Here is a 17,583-nt window from a genome sequence, read left to right as displayed (position 1 = left end):
AAATTCTATTTAATGAGATAAGCACAGAGTGGCCATGTTAATATGTTGTACGTAGGGAACTGTCTAGAGGTGTATAAGAGAGAAGTGTAAAGCAAGTACAGGAATTCACATAATCATAGTTATATGGAGCAATAAAACGTAAAAAACACAACAGACAGTATTTAAACAAATGGTTCCCAGATGAAAACACTGACAAAATTTAAAGTCTTAGTTACTTTTCTAATTGCTCTGAAGTGACACCATGACCAAGGCAAGTTACATAGGAAAGAGTTTATTGAGGGTTAGATTTCAGAGAGTGAGTCCATAGCCATCACAGCAGGAAGCCTGGCAGCAGGCAGGCAGACATGGTAATGGTAGCAGAGCGCTTACATTCTATATTCAAGTAGAATGATGATGATGATGATGATGATGAGAGAGAGAAATTGGAAATGGTTTGGGCTTTTGAAACTTCAAAGCCTACCCCAGTGACACACCTCCTCCAACAAAGGCCACGCCTCCTTATTCTTCCCAGACAATACCCTGGGAACAAGCCCAAGCATTTAAATGGATGGAGACCATTACTAGTCAAACTACTATATCCCAGAAGTCCCAACTGTAACCTTTTAATAATCACCTAACACTCCTTCCTCATCAGAATAGCATTCCAGTGTATGAGTTTATCACATTTGCGCTCCAACTAGTGGTTATTTGGAGAACTTTCCAGCACTAAGCTAACAAGACTACTGTTGGGTTGGAGACCGTACTGTTGGAAGGGCAAGCCCTTCACAGCCTCCCACCCCCCCAAAAAAGCCAATTGGCCTTGTACTAAGGAGCCAGCCGTTACCCCCCTTCTCCCTGTTTCCTGCCTGTCATCCAAAAATGCGGAGGAATATCAACTCAGTGTTATTCTTAATAGAGTGCATTTCAAATTTGTTCAGTCAGGGTTCCAACGCCCTACTTAAAATTCAACTAGGAAGTTACCTATTCAGCACTAATTAGCATTATAAAGTCAGAGCCTACAGCTCAGGGCTTTTCTGTTAGTTGTTTACTGGGATAGAAAGGACAGTCTTATCCAGATACGGTTTACCATAAGAAAAGTTAGGGAATCCAGACAGGTTTTTTCTTTAGCCCTAAGAATTCAGGCAGAACTATTGAGCATAGATACATTTTTTGCCTCAGGCCAGCCTTTTCTTTTTTATTTTTATTAACAACAGGGAGGAGATGCAGCCTCCCCTCACCCAGCCTTAATGGTTCCACTGTTTACACCTGGATGGAGCTTGCCGGCTCAATTGTTCTGCCNCGCTCACTGCTGGAACCTGCTGCTTTGCTGTTCGGAGCCGTGCACGTGGTCACCCTGCTATTGGACCCCAAGGTTAATTGGCGGGAATCGGGCCCCTCCCCCTTCCTTTATAATGGAGTGCCGGAATAGTAAAAATTGAACCTTGAGCAGAGACCTTTGTCTTGGTTCCTTCCTTATCTCGAGCAGCCCAGGCCCTCTTCTCTTCCAGGTTTCCAAAATGCCTTTCCAGGCTAGAACGCAGGCTGTGATCTGCTGGCCAGACACAACACTGTTGTTAAGAATTTCTACACTTTTATACAAATTTTAGTGAATATATAAAACACACTTTTGTAAGTATATACATAAAAGTGCACATTCTATGCTGTAATGGCACACACAGACATCTTGATGTAACCAAAAATATTCTATATGTACTCATCTTCACTGGCATGGCCAAAAGATGTCAGACGAAGTGGTTTTATTGAATTAGACTCTTTTCAGATGCTTATCATAATCACTAATATTTTATAGTGTCATTTCATTGTAGCCTTCCCATAGAAGTGCATAGCTGGAGTGCTATGATTTTTATGTATATATTTTTTTGACGCTTGTTGACTCTGAGCTCATTGTCATGGATTTGTGTTATCTTTCATGAAGAACTTTGTACTTCTCTTATTGATGTGTATAAATTTCTTATGTGTTTCAGGAACTAATCTTTTGTGAAATTTATTAACTGTAAAACAATTTTCCTAGTGGCAGTTTTCATTTAATCCTATATACACTGTATAGTTTGCTGTTTTTAAGTGTACAGGTTGGGAATTTTTAGGGCATTACCTATGCAATTGTACAGCCATCCCTATGGTTCAGTTATAAAATACTCACTTTATTCCCAAAGTTTACCTCACTCCTATTTGTGGCTAATCCCTGTCCTAACCTGTACCCACAGACAGTCACTGGTCAATGTTAAAGCAAATATTTTCACGTTTCCTTCTGAGCAAGTGTTACCAGCATCTGGGGAAAGGGAAATGGTTTAGAAAGGACAGCAAACATCACTTTTCCCTCAGAGCCAAAGGGTTATCAGGCTGGGTTTTTCACAAACTCTTAGCTTTCTAAGAGAATTCATTTGTGTTTCAAAGGCTTGCAAATGAGAAGCCAAGGCGGTGCAGTCAGTGTGGTTCCTGCTGTGGAAACTGGAAGACTAGAGTTTGGGTCATTCATACTCACACACACTCACAGTGATCTCTAACCTCAGCTCCAGTGGTGGTGAGGTGCAAGGCAGACTGGATCCCCAGAATTCAATAGACAACTGGTAAATACATGCTGATTCAGTGAGAGACACTGTTAGAAATCCAAGATGGAGAGCGATAGAGGAAAATGATATGTCTACACACACACACACACACACACACACACACACACACATGAAGCTCCCCACCCCCTCTTAAAATTAAAAGGTGGAAGGGGAAGGAGGGTTTTTTTTTGCTCAGATAGGAGGGGCGGGGACACAGCAGATGTGCTTTCTTTTATTAAACTCTTGGTTCCCAAATGCATAGTTCTTATCCAATAGTGACTCTTGACCCTTGCACGAGCTTTGAACATATGCTTTGTCATTATTGCTGTGCTGTGTGGACTCTGACATGTTCTACAAGACTCTCTCCTTTGAGGTAACAGATAGAAGTGAAACCTAAGCAGAAAAATCGATCCTGGCTCCCATTGAGAAATCACTCCACACACACAGGAAAAAAATAAGTAAAAAGCTCTTTAGTTGTAGTATGCATCTACTTTTGGCTAGTGCCCAAAAAGGAGCTAGCCTCAAACAGAAAACTTGACTAACCTATTTAGACTGGATGTTTATACATTCACCTACATGGATATACTTAAACCTTTTCCAGGTCCTGGCCCCAGGTTACATTTTGAACAATTTAAAGAGAGACAGGAGACTGTAATCTGGCAGTTTAGGCAGATGAGAGACTTCACTGTAAAGATGTTGCCAGGACTATTTTGTAAACCTGTGGTGTTGGTTTTTTTCCAATAATTGTCACATAGGGTCATCTTGCCAAACATGGCTGAATTATGCTTTCCTTAAGAAAATAAAGAGGGCTTTAAGGTGGACGGGGCTTAAGATGATTGTTACCCTGTGCATCCCCCTGAGATGCCTGGATAGAAGTCTTTCATAGGCAAAAGAGCCTAATGACCCACTACAAGTCAGGGTTGTCTCCTTTGTTATGGAAATGAAGCCAAATATCTGATCAATTCTGATCACCATTTACATGCTAGTAATCCTAAACTTGGGCTTATTCCAAGCAAACCTGGTTAGTGGACTCCTTATCTTTGGGGTATTTTAGAGGCAGAGCCTCCTTAGTGGAAGTCTACTTTGTGTGACCTAATGTCTCTTAAGCAAGTTTATTGGTAATTTCTTTATGACATCAACTCTATTACTTCAAGTTCTTTTTACATCAAAATCTCATCTATTTTGCTGACAATCATGAGAGCTTGTTTGAAATGATTCCCTTTTCTGTTCTCTTACTCTTTTCTTGCTGCCTTCCTCCTCCTTCTCTTGCTCTTCCTCCTCCTCTTGCTCTTCCTCTTCTTCCTCCTCCTCTTCTTCCTTCTTCCTCCTCTTCCTCCTTCCTCTCTCTCTCTCTCTCTCTCTCTCTCTCTCTCTCTCTCTCTCTCTCTCTCTAAATCGAGACAGTCTTGCTGTATATAGTTCAGGTGGCCTTGAACCCTGGCAATCATCCTGCCTTAGCCTCTGGAGTACTGGGATTCTAGGCCTGCACCACAAGGACTGGGTTTTGAAACATGATTGCCTAGAAGAAACAGAAGAGAGACCCACTTCTGACTGGCAGGGTTCGAGAGAAGCCAACAAGAACAGCAGCAGACGTTTTGAAGAGGGCACAGAAAGAGCCTCCTTAGCGAAAGTCTATTTTGTGTGACCTAATGTCTCTTTAAGCAAGAGGCTTGTGCTGAGGGCAGTGAGTCAGTTGGTCTGTGGGTCAGGTAGGGCAAATGGTGTTTTTGTCTTCAGTTCTAGGGAAAGGAAAAGAAGATCTGGGATTTCCAAATGCAGGATTTCTTAAAACGTTGTCTAGGTTCCATGAAAGTCAAACATGGATCATTCTTGTACTTTAGGTACTTAGAAATTGCTTTTGCTAAGAGGCACTGGTTGACAGGGTAACCAAAAGGATCTGTCCTGGCATCTCTACGTGCTTTTGCATCAGCGCTTCATCTGCAGGTAGCCATGACGATCATTAGAAGAGAATCTATCCAAAGGCCAGTAATACCTAATCTTTCTTATTTCCTTTTAAAGCTGCAGGCATAATGATAAGAGTTTCTGAATGGTCTTACCAGCAATGTGTTGCTGCATCCCATTCCAGACCCCTAAAATACACCCAAAGGTCTGTATCCTTTGTCTTAAATCTGAAGTCACCTAGGATCACAGGAAGAATGAGGCCTAGGCAAATAGGATATCAGTGCACAATACAGTAATAAACAAGAGTGATGCTGTACCCTGAAGTGGTAGTAATCGTCTCATCTAAAATGGTCTGTTACCTCAAGCAAGGAACTTCTTTGAACCACCCTGTAGAACCATAATTGAGATAATCATTAAGGAGACGCTATTTGGAACCCGGTCAACTTAATCTTGAATACCTTTTGCATCCTGTTCCAGTTCATCCTTGATTTAAATCTAAAGTTTATGACAGCACCCCAAAGATGAACTTGGGGTCACTCCACCCCCATTTCTGCTCCCCTTTCCCATTGTGCCACACTCATTCTGTCTCCTTTCTCTGCTTTTCCCCATTATCCATCCATCTCTTTAGCAGGAGTAGTGGGATGGGTGGCCAACCAGAGCTGTTGAGTCTGGAGTAACAATTTCTTGAGGGATGTGAAATGGTGCAGCTTGAGGCCAGTGAGGATGCCAGGAACTGCATAGCACAAGCCAAAGTGTAGGGAAAGGTGGGTCTTCTCCACACCATGCATTGCTTAGGCCCCACTGCTCCACAGACAGCAGGGAGACATCGGGACACCGAGGCAGCTGGGAATTTCATAGCTGGAATTCTGTGGTAACTGTAGCTCTCAGGAAAGCTTGAAGGAAAGAAAAATAATTGATAGCATTATCCAGCTGATATTAAATCTAAATGCCTGGCAAAGATAATGAAAGACAGTGTGCTCGCCTTTTTCTCTGTATGGATGTTAGACAGAGTTGTTCCTATCAGGAAATGCTAAAAATAGAGAATAGGTTCCTGCATAAGAGATGGCGAGTTCCCTTGACAGACACGTCATCCTATTTCTCCTTGATCCTCTGGATGTTTGGTGGCAGCAAAATATAAAAAGAAAGTGGTTTTAAGTAATAAAAGATTTTTTTCCCCTAATCATGTAAAGAATTCCATTGACTGTCACATTCAGGTACAGTGACCTTATAAGGTGACAATTTTAGGTGAAAGGAGTTTAGAGCCCAAGATGTAGGAAGGTTTTTCTTGATACCTCACAAGTTGTAGGAAGCATTACCGAGATACCAACTTGTTTGCTAAAGTATCCTGCCACGGAGGAACACACTTATCTGTGGTCCCTATGCCATGTTTTCATTAATTAAGCTCCTATCCTTTAAATTTTCCTTTAAAATTAAATGTATATGTGTATATAAATTATATATGTATACAAATATGTATATATTATATATTATATTTACATCATTTACCACTCTTTCCTCTAATTTATGTCTTCCCAAACACCCTCTCATATTTATGGTCTCTTCTTTAAATATATATAACATACTTAATTATATATACACATATGAATAAAATGTAAATACAGCCTGTTGAATTTTAGAATAAGATCTTGCATACAACCTGTACAAACCATTGTCACATAACACTTTCTTCTACCATTTTGATCCTGTTTATTCTGGTCTTCCAAAGTATTGTTTGTAATCCTCTGTTTTACAGGCACATTAGACTGCGCCTTTAAAGTGTCTCTGAGCCCACTGATTCTTCTATATATCACTAAACTTTCTCCGCAAACTGCGTGCATTCTGCCGTTTCCTTCCCCTGTAGGGTGTAGGGGAATCTGCACCATGTCTCTCTGGTGCCTATACCTTCACTTTGTGAATACTTTTGTGCACATAAGTCATTTGTGTATTCCTCCTATTAAACAGGCCAGCAGTTCACTCCAGGACACGTTCAGAAGGCACAGATAAAAGTTCTCCTTTTGACCCCACTCTTATTTATTGGAATTTCATGGTTGTTTAGAATTTGAATGTCAGTTGATGCCACTTTTCAGTCAGCTCTCAGTGCAGAAGGGACATTAATCCTGACAGCATTGATCCCGGGAGGATTCATATGACGTAATCACATTGATGACTGGGTTTGAATTTTTATCTAGAAGACACATTTTACTTTTGATTTGAGAAATAACATGTTTCCCATTTAATTATCAGTAGAAAAAAAATTGGCAGGTAGTGAATAGGCAGGATATTTTTAATGAGCCTTTGTGTTATTGAATTTCAACATAGAGATTTATTGTTCCCCATAGTTGTATTTTCCAGTTGACAGAGACTGTGACAAGATTGTGACAAATTTGAGAGAAAGGAAAATTTAAACCAGAGAAGTGCAGTCAATATTTGGGTAGGTATAGTTTAAACTCTGTAACTTCCTAGAACATCATGATGCCAGGCAATGAATCAACATCATTCAGATGTCCAGCCTACCGGTAATACGAATAAGAAGGGCATACCTTTTCCAAAACCAGGATTCTTACTCTTGTCAAACTGGAGAGTTTTACAAAAACAGACAAACGAACAAACAAGAAAACCAAACAAAACCAAGATGTGAACCATAAACCATTTAGCTTCCATGTCCCTAGGGAGACACAAAAGTTGATCTGATAATTACATTTTTTTTCCCTTTCCCCAAATGGTACAAACAAATCATTCACAATTTCAGCCCCTGTTTGTTTCCTGGAGATTGCTTAAAGCTCGTGCGCTTTGAAATACTCAAAGCTGTGTTAGAAAGGCAATATTCTGTGTTATGAGGAAATAAAAATGATACAGATAAAATTTGCTCTTCATTTTATTTGATTCTTGCTAAGGTTTTGACTGAGACACTGTGTTCCAGTAAACAAGTTTTTTTTTATAGCACTAGAAACTTCTCTACTTTATGTCACTTTTGTTATTATGAGGAATGCTATTAAACATAATTAATTCTAAACTAGGTATGGTGGCACACATCTGTAATCGCAGCACTTTAGAAGTAGAGGCAGGATTGTAGGGTTGGGGCCGGTGGGTGTGGGTGTGTGTGGGGTGTCCCTTGTCCTCTTCGCCACAGTTCACGGCCACTTGGCAGAACTGCAGAATGCAGACTTTAACTGCACTTATCCCATGACGCTGCCAAGAGGGTTGTTGAGCTGTAGGGGTAGCCCAGATGCACCGCTCCGGGGTGGGAAAGCTCAGTCTGAGTTATGAAAAGGCGGGAGCTGGCTCGGGGGTCCCTGGGCCTGGGTCAGGGTCGTGGGGTTCTTAGGCTGTTGGACAACTGTGAGCACTTATAGTCGCAGAAAAACTGAGAACAGAGTGGGGCCCACCAGATGGGTCTAGCCTGGTGTTGGGGGAGGTGGAAAGGAGAGCTCCCGCTGGTCCCACAGGGAGAGTCTTTGGGTTGCCAAGTGGCAGGCTTGGTGGTGGTAGCGGCTGGGAAGGGAGAGAGGCCTTCCAGGAGAGACTAGGCTGAAGCTCTGTAGGCATATCTCCCCCATAATAAGAGGCAGTCCTTGGTTCTGAGGCATTTATTGTCTTGGTGGAAAGTGGGTGTTTAAATCTTCTCAGGTTGGGCCTTAATTTACATAGCTTTTGCAGGGAGGAATGTCTGGAAAGGGAATCTTATTGGCAACCACCTCTGGACCTCTGGGTACCTCATTAGCATGGAGACCTCTGCCTTGAGCCTACATGACAACAGGTCACTTCTCTTTCCCTATTGTTTTGGTCTGAGATGTTAGGGATGCCTCATCTACATATGGAAGGACTTGGGTGTTGCCCTTACATGACTGATGGCCCCAAATCTATGAGGGGGCTGTGGCTATGAGACAGAGGACTGATACTGGGAGCAAGAAAACCTCCTATGGTCCTTTCATGGTGTCTGGGGCTTCAAGCTTTAGCTACACAGAGGACCAGGCTTCCTCTCAGGGTCCACTACCCCACACAGCATTCTGAAGTTCAAGATCATTATGGTGGTATGGATAAGAAAGGCCCCTATAAACTCATATATTTGAATGCTTTGTTTCTAGGTGATGGATTTTTAAGGAAGGATTAGAAGGTGTGGCCTTCTGGAAGAGGAGTGCCACTGGGAGGGGCTTTGAGGTTTAAATGCTCACCACTGCCCACTCCCTTTCTGCCTCCAACTTTTGTAGATATAATCTAAGCTTCAGCTACTTCTCCAGCACCATGCCTTCCTGCCTGTTCCTGTGTTCCCTGCCATAGCAGTAATGGAGTGACCCTGGAAATTGTAAATGGACCCCCAATGAAACGCTTTCTTTTATGAGTTGCCTTCGTCACGGTGTCTCTTTATTGCAATAGAACTGTAACTGAACCGTCATCCTCTTATAGTTTAGTTAAGTGCATTTGAACATCCTGGGCTATATGAGATCTTGTTTAAAAGTAAAAAAGAAGGCCGGGCGTGGTGGCGCACGCCTTTAATCCCAGCACTCGGGTGGCAGAGGCAGGCGGATTTCTGAGTTTGAGGCCAGCCTGGTCTACAAAGTGAGTTCCAGGACAACCAGGGCTATACAGAGAAACCCTGTCTCGAATGAACAACAACAACAACAACAAAGTAAAAAGGAAACCTGGCCATCATGGTGGTGTGCTCCTGCGGTCCCAGCACCTGGGATGCAGATAGGAGGTAGGAGGATCACAGTGAGTCAAGGACAGCTCGGTCTACACAGCAAGTTCCGGGATAGTCAGGACTCCATAGAGAGACACTGTTTCAAGAAGAAGAGAAGAAGAAGAAAAAGATAATTAGTTCTGTTTTTAAATTATGAAATCCTCATACAAGAAATAAGAAAGGAAACATAAACAAATGTAGAGTATATCATTTTACTTACTCATTCAAGTCTATGTTGAAAGCACCATGTTTGGGGTGTGGTTTGGGGTGTGGTAATGTTGCTGTAGATGAACAGGCACATCAGCCTGTGTAAGACAGTGTGACTCAACATGGAGAAAGAGCAAGAGGAAATGTGAGTCATGTGCCTGGGGGTTGGGGGGATGTTGTGATTTTGTCTTCTGGGAGGATGGATTCAGCAGGGATCATTGGATCCTGTCTGCTGTTGTCATTATACCCTTGTGTATGTCACTACTATGGCACTTAACAGATGCTGAGCCAATGAGTGATTAAGCATTCTTTAAATGAGGTCTTCCTGTAATCTTTATGTCTTTTATATGAGTTTTCTGTTTAGCATCTAACTAACCTGTTATTGTTTGTTTTTGTTTTTTTTATTTATTGAGTACTCATTTGGCTAGAAAGTCCTTGGCTAGAAAGTAACCTGTAAAAAGGCAAACCATTGTAAACAGCTGTTAAATAAATGAATATTGTGATGTGTTTTTTTTCCCCCTTAAGAAACAAAATAGCTACTGGCTTATCATGTGCGGATTTGTTTGCTGGGTTAGGCAATTTCTTCCTGTCAGCTACTGCACAGTCACAATTTACATGCTTATGAGTATTACAAATAAGAAGAACCAATCCTGAAGGCAAATTCCTTGGAGAATCGAAATGTAAAATATATTAACTATAATTATTCAACTTTCTGTGGCACATCTTCCCAGTTAAGATTTTTAATGGAATCTTGATCAAGAAAATTATAATATTCATCAATATTTAGGAAAGTGAGAAATGTGAGTATATTCATAAATACAGATGAAATGAGTTTTGCAGCAGACTAGACAGGTAAGAGCTCTGTGGTTCCAGATTGTAAAGTTCTTCATACAAAACTGTTTTGTAATTTTTTTGTTTGTTTGTTTGAAGACACCATTCTTAATCTCCATTCCCATCCTGTCCATATAGCCACCTCCACAAATTATTTCCTGGCAAAGCCAGTGGGGATTTCTCAGGTCATCCTCAGGAAAGGATCAGAAGTCCTCAATGACGTAGTTTATTCTTGAGAAAGCCACAGGCAGCAGAGAAATGCATCCGGAGCCTTAGCCAGAAGGGAACAGGCAATGGGGTACAGAGCTGGAGTAGATTGGAAGGTGCATCCCTTCTGAGCCATCTGGGGATGCACAGTGATTTGTTGAGAGTGCTTGGGAAACAATTTTGTTCATTCTTTTGAGTTTCCAAAGAGTGAGACACTGATACTTTTCTTCATTAGCCCACCCAGGACCACGGGCAAAGGGCAGGAGGGAGACTTATTGGGAAAAGAAGTTCTGTGGGAGTGGGTAGGGTGATCAGAATACATTGCCTACATATACAAACCTGACAAAGAATAAATAAACGTATTTTCAAAGTAGCAACAGATAATTCTAGAGCCATTTCCTGTCAGGAAACTTTTGGCTTATATTCAGTATTAAGAATTTATGGTTATTTATGGAGAACAAATAGTCCCACCACAATAGGTAACTGGGCTCCCATATGGGTTAGGATTCACAATCTTAATTTACCTCTTTGATCCTTTTTTGGTCCCTCTGCCATTAAGGAACATATAGAAAATTGCACGGTAAGATTCTATGCTTGTAGTAGCAATTTTACAGTCTGCCAGAATCCTAATCCAAATAATGAATTATAAAGAAGACTTTTTATGATAAAATAAATGGCAAAAGGCTATGTAGAAATTCTCATCTTTTGTAATTTTAATGCCAAGTGGGCTTTGAAAAAGTATGCATTAGTTAATGTTTTAATATTTTTGTTTCTTTTTGTTTTTCTCCCAGGGTCTCTATAACCCTGTCTGGCCTGAAAATTGCTATACAGACTAGGCAGGTTTTGAACTCCGGGAGATCCACTGGCCTCTACTTCCCAAGTTATGGGATTAAAGGTGTGCACCAACATGTGTGGATCAACCAAGGATTATTTAAAAACCTACTATAATAAAACCTTATATTATGTAAGTCACAACACAATCTTGCATTCTACCAAGAAAGGCCTGTATTGACATTGTTTCTATAAGACAAAACCTCAGGACATGCTATATAGCAAAATGGAGCATTACTCTTTAGAAACAAAAGAGTAAAATTAAGCATTTTTACTCATCTGGCCCATTTTAGTGCAGTTTCAGCGCTAGCTCAAAGATCCATCCACAGGTTTTCAGAACCACGGAGGGCAACCTCTGTTTTCTTATATTTGCATGGTAAATGGTGCAGGCCCTACCCAACTCCACCATCACCCCTGTCTGATGGTGGTTCTTAGCCACAGTTCCTGCTGTCTGTGGCTCTTCAAGTGTGGCTTCATGCCTTCTGCATTAAGAGAGAACATGGCCAAGAAAGCTTCACGCCAGGACACTTGTGGCTCCATGGCCCTGTGATTAGCTCCATTACAGAGCGTCATTCTTTAACCCTCTCAGGTTCCACTGCAGATCTTTAACTAGGCCTCATGTAATCTGTACTTCCCATTTCTATTTTTCCCCTACTCTGTACTATATAAAAGAGCAGGGCCATCATAGATATTATTTATCAATAACAGGACACTGTTCTCAGTGCAGTGAGCACATGGGGAGAAATCTCTTCATTTGCAAAATCTTTATTTATGACTATGTTAGTCCACTATCTCTTCTAATGCCCATTTGCAAAGATAGTTGCCTGTTACCAGGCAAATTATGTATATATTCATAATCATAAGTTCAAGGTTAGCCTGGGCACCTAAAAACACTAAAAAGATTTTTATTTGTCAAAATGAATAATATGATTGTTTCTGGATGTAAAAAAATTAAATCAGGAAAGCCACACTAATGCCATAAAATAAATCACTTTAATAATTAATATACATAAATAGTTTATGTTGGAGACAGTAAAGTCAAATCAACTCTGTATAGCAACAAATTTACAAAATTTAAAAAATATATTCATCTTCTAACATCTAAATAATGGTAAAATATGATGGCTGTAATTTTTTTGAATGAGTTTCCCCTTATATTTTATGAACAAAAATAAATTTTACAGTAACTTATGGTATTACAGTGCTTAGTCACCTTAAAGAATTGAAATAAAATTCTAACGTAGAACCTAAAAATAAAATAATTAAAATCACTTGTGTAACTCTTTTGAGAAATAAATTAGGCACTTTATATTGAAATTCTTGTTCTATCAAAGTGTTTGGGACGTAGTTACATTCATTTCTGGCAATGTTCAGACATGATCTGCCGTTTCTTTAAGCAGGATAAGATGAGATACAAGCTGTCCGCGAAGAGAAGCAGCTTTTCCTCAGAGAACAGGCGACAGCAATACAAAATAGAATTAGCTTAAAAGCCCAAGTTTCATGTGATACATACTTTCTTTTTTTTTTTTTTTTCATTTAAAAGTACAGTTTTTAGACCTTTGAGAGGATACAACCTCTGACGGCATCAAAAGTCATCTCTTTATCATGTTACCCTGTAATTACCCTGCACTCAAGTACACGGTGGGTCACAGTTCCTCTCGTGATTCAAGGGATTCAAAGCATTCTGTTTGGCCAACTCACTCATGATTCATCACGGTTTACACAGACTAGGGATAAATAAATAACTGCGTCCTCCTCCCTGTGTGGCCTGCAGAAGCATAGCCTTTGGCACCCAGGAGGGTAGTTTTGTCCATGTGGTAGCCAGGTACCAGAAGTCGCTGGCACAGAGCAATGTGAAAACAAGCCCGAGGCGGTTGGCCGAGGTATTTCTGAGCCAATTTCTTTGAATTACCTAGAAACCAGGCAGTATAAGTTTAGCCAAGGCAGAAAGTTTTGCATTTAGCCAATGGCAACACTTGGGTGGCATTTTGTTGAGGAACGAGCTGCCAGCTGCTTCCTCATCCTCGCCTTACTTTTTTTCTTTTGCATTTTGTTAGCCTTGGTTTTGTTTGACTTCTTTTTCTTGTTTTCCTCTTTATACCATGGACCCCAGACTCCTCCGTTGAGCCTAGGGTTGCTTCTGGGATCCTTCGGGGGGTACCTGACAGGCACGGCAGTCTTGTTGAATTGTGACAGTCTCCGCAGCAGCTTCTTCACGATGCCTGGATACCTGCTGGATAGGTCCACTCTCTCATACGGATCAGCCGTGATGTTGAAAAGCCAGATACTCTTGCCAGTTGACAAGGTAATCCTTTCATTGTGCCACCGGTTTGGGCCCAGATTGCTGAAAGCCTGAGGGGGGACCCAGTCACTGTAGCCAGGATTGCCTGTGAGCAGTTTCCAGTGTTGTACCCGGATGGCCGACTGGATTGCGGTGTTCCAGATTCCATAGCCTGCTGCCCAGGAGCCATTTTTCGCCTTGGTGTATATGGGGTCAATGTTGTGCAAAATATCCACTCGAGGTGAACGAAGACCTTCGCTTATGGTCTCCCAGATATCGTATCCATCTAGCTGAATGTCTTCATCAATCTGTCCTTCAGCCAGTGAAATCAAGGTTGGGTACCAATCGGTGATGTGCACAAGTTCCTTACATACCGTTCCCTTGTTTTTTAGAAGTGGGCTATGCACAAAGCCAATTGCCCGGATGCCTCCTTCCCAATATGTTCCTTTGCTGCCTCTTAGTGGCCAGTTACTTCCTCCTGCTGTGGGCTGCCCACCATTATCTGAGGAGTAAATGATAATGCTATTGTTATAGAAACCATACCTCTTTAGGGCCAGGGTCACATTGTGGATTGCTTCATCCAAGCAGGAGAGCATGGCTGCGTACCTCCTCCTGTTTATGTTGATAATGGATCGGTAGTGTTCAAAGTATCTACCAGGGGCTTGCAGTGGTGAGTGGACAGCTTGGTAAGCCACGTATAAAAATAGAGGTTTTGTGGGATCATGGGTGGCTAAGATTTGCTGCACTCTCTGCGTGTACATCTGTGTAGAATAGATGCCATTGTCATAGTCCCAAGCTGCATTGTCGTTTTCGTACAAGTCATAGCCACACACCCCAGGACTGTCACATTTGTAGTGTGTATAATAATCACCACTTCCCAAAAGAGAGCCAAAAAAGGTATCAAATCCTCTCTTGGTGGGCATGCAGTCTTTTCTGTAAAATCCCAAGTGCCACTTCCCAACCATATGGGTTGAATAGCCGACCTCCTTTAGCTTCTGAGGTAGGGTTGCGTTGTCCAGAGGTAGACAGTTGGGTTGGGTAGGTCTAATGATGGAATGCTGAAGTCCCGTGTGTATCTGATACCTTTGAGGAAAGAGCAAACATTTTGTCAAGGCAGGATAAAAGGGACATTCTCCATACAGATGATTCTTAAGTTAAATAAAGATTCTGTCAAGATCAACTCAACCCCGAATTAAATATAAACAATTGAGTAGCTCTATTCTATTTCCAAAGTTTTAAGTGGCTTCATGTTTAACAGTTGAAGAGAATTTTCAATACTTAGGAAAGTAAGATTTACCCCTTATCTCAAAGTCTTTCAAAAATCCTTATAAAATTTAATTAAAATAAATAGTGTTTTAATTATACGACAGAGTGCTACTAATATAGAGAATAACTCACAAAATTAGAGCATTCACACTAGCTTCTGAATCATATCCTGAGATTACGTATCTCAAACTAACACCAGTGTTCTAGAACACAGGCAGAAATAAGCAAAAATCCCTGGGGTAGCTTGTCAACCAATATTTCACGCTTCATTCCCCAACCCACTGGATCTCTGAAAAAGGAAATGGTTTCTGGTGCAGAAACCAAACTCAGTGTCTACAGCTAGAGCAGGAGGTTGTTCTTCTAGTTCCACAGGAAGTAAGAGCACTTCTGTTTGCCAGTGTCTCCCTTCCCCAACCTCCTTCCTCCACCCCATCCCTCAGTAAATTGCTTAGAATGAAGTCTAGGAAAGCAGAGTGACCTTTCTGTACTGTATTAAAATGACAAGGAAGCTCATTTCCAGCATTTTCCCTAGACATTTTCCCAAGGGATTACCCCCAGAACCAGTTACTATCATATTAAACATATGGGGTTACTGTGAGTCCACTTGCACCTGTTAATTGATGATATTTGAAAACAGAATTGACTGCAGTTATTGGCCATGCTCAAAATAACTTTTAAAATAGAACACAAACACAAAGGCTATTAAAAAATTTAGGTCAAAATGAAGGTATTCTTGGACTCAACTAAATTGCAAAGACACAAAGTAAGAGAGAAAGCCCAAGCTTGGGCTAGCTTCTTCGCAAGAATTTTATTTCAGTTCTTTAAGGTTACTAAGCACTGTAATACCATAAGTTGCTGTGACATTATGTTTGTTTATAAAACATAATAGGAAACTCATTCAGAAAAATTACGGCCATCATTTTTTTGCCATTATTTGAAAGGAGATGTAAGAAGATGATTATATTTTTAAATTTTTGTAAATTTGTTGTTATATAGAGCTGATTTGAGTTTATTAATTTCCAACATAAACTATATATATATATAAATTAGTTATTAAAGTTATTTCTTTTATGACTCAGTAAATAAAATGAAGACCTGAGTTTAGAACCTCAGAACACACAAAGGAAAAGATAATCATGGTGGCCTATCTATGTAACCTAGCACTGGCGGGGACAGGCAGATCTCTGGAGCTAGCTGGTGAGAAGTTTAGCTGAATCACGGAGCTACACAAATATATACACACATAGACCTAATAGAACACACACACACACACACACGTGCACACATACACACATTCACATACACACACGCACACACATACACACACACACACACACACACATACACACACACACCATAAAATGCTCCCCAAACCAACAAATGTCCACAATGATGGACTTTTGGATGGATATGTACTTTGGTGTGTTTAAATGCTTAGTAGGCAGTGTGATGCAAGTGTGAGTTCCTGAGTGTTAAAAGCATATGGGTGCTGATGAGGGAGTAGGGCCTGTGCTGACCTCATCTCACTTTGCCAAGCTGCATTTGCATCTGCCAGTCACTCCATTCAGCATTAGCAGTCAGCATTTCATATCAATCTCAGTTGTGGGAACTTAAAATGGAGAAACTCCTAAAGACATTTCACAGTTCAGAGGGTGTTATCATTGTTCTTGACAATTTTGGTCTCGCTGAGGATCCATAAAAATCCTATGTCAGATCACTAATTTTGTACATAAAAAATTGAGAAAGGCCTACCAAGGAACAAAGCATGTATTTGTAAAATTTTACCAATAATTCACAGGACTATGTTATTATATCTATATCTATATCTATATAGATATAATTATCATACATATACCATATATTGACCTGAATGCATATCTAATTCCTCAAAAGGTTAAGGATTTCAAGCCTTTGTAATTAAATTGGTTATTTCTCATCGAGGGGTAGAAACAAAGGAAATGATGCTTATGAAAATGTAAGAAATGTTTGTGGAGGGGAGAAAGGTAAAAAGAGAGGAGGAGAGAGGAGAGAAGAGACAAAACTGAAGATGGGGAAGATGTTAGCAGATAAATGACAGTCCAGAGTCAGTAGTGAACCAAGAGGCATCTGCTTCATTTTGAAGATGGGGAAGAGTTGGCAGATAAATCTGAGTCCAGAGTCACTACGGAGTTAAGAGGTTTCTGCTTCTCCTAAAATAGAAAGGTTTCTATACTGGGAAAATTTGAACCAATAACAGAAAGTTTTGCCAATAACTCATAAGGAATGAGAGCGTTTTCAGGTCATTTTCTCCATTAGTAGTTCTGAGGCTCAGACTACAGGAAAGAGTTAGGAGCAGAATGTGGGACCCTGATTAAGTAGGCAGGTGTTAGAATCTGACATACCTGGGTTTGGATTTCCACAGTTATCTATGAAATTGGGGGGATTCTTTAACCCTCTGATCTTCAGTTTCCTCATCAGGGAAATTAGGATGATAGTATATGTTGGGATGTTTGGATCCCAAAAAGAAGCACAGAGTCTAGGGTGGGGAGGACAGTTAGAAAATGGCAGTTGTCACTATGACCAACTAACAGTGTAGACTTGGTGTGTAATGACATTGGTAGAAAGTTTTATAGTTCGTAGATTTTCTTTCATATGTCTAATTACACTCAATCCTCAGTGTTGTAGGGAGAAGTCACATTCTGTGTCTTCATTTCATGGCCAGGAAGGCAGAGAGGCAGAGAGTTGTCGTATTTTTATTGACTGCATCAATTGCCCACCAGACTGTGACCCTGATTTTGGAATAGCATGGCTGTGCCTGTTACTCATTCAGTTTTCAAGCTATTAGTTACTAT

At 40.7% G+C, this 17,583-nt stretch overlaps 1 protein-coding gene across 2 annotated transcripts in view; it reads right to left on the bottom strand.

The window, feature by feature from the left end:
• Nucleotides 1–12,181: 12,181 nt before the first annotated feature.
• The window catches only part of Arsj (arylsulfatase family member J), a 75,594-nt gene continuing 70,192 nt past the window's right edge, over nucleotides 12,182–17,583 (bottom strand). The window contains exons 1-2 of one of the 2 annotated variants that reach the window (XM_029475322.1): nucleotides 17,166–17,206; nucleotides 12,481–14,578 (exon numbers count right to left, since the gene is read on the bottom strand). In XM_029475322.1, coding sequence (XP_029331182.1) covers nucleotides 13,165–14,578; nucleotides 17,166–17,206 — 1,455 coding nt within the window. In that variant the 3' untranslated portion in view covers nucleotides 12,481–13,164. Of the gene's footprint in view, nucleotides 14,579–17,165; nucleotides 17,207–17,583 lie in introns of those variants that run through there. The other variant, XM_021158790.1, reaches the window with a different exon arrangement.

This window comes from Mus caroli, chromosome 3 (genome assembly GCF_900094665.2).
Source record: "Mus caroli chromosome 3, CAROLI_EIJ_v1.1, whole genome shotgun sequence".
NCBI classification, from domain to species: domain Eukaryota; kingdom Metazoa; phylum Chordata; class Mammalia; order Rodentia; family Muridae; genus Mus; species Mus caroli.
The sequence above is the reverse complement of the archived record's forward strand: the minus strand, read 5'-3'. Positions and strand labels throughout refer to the sequence as shown.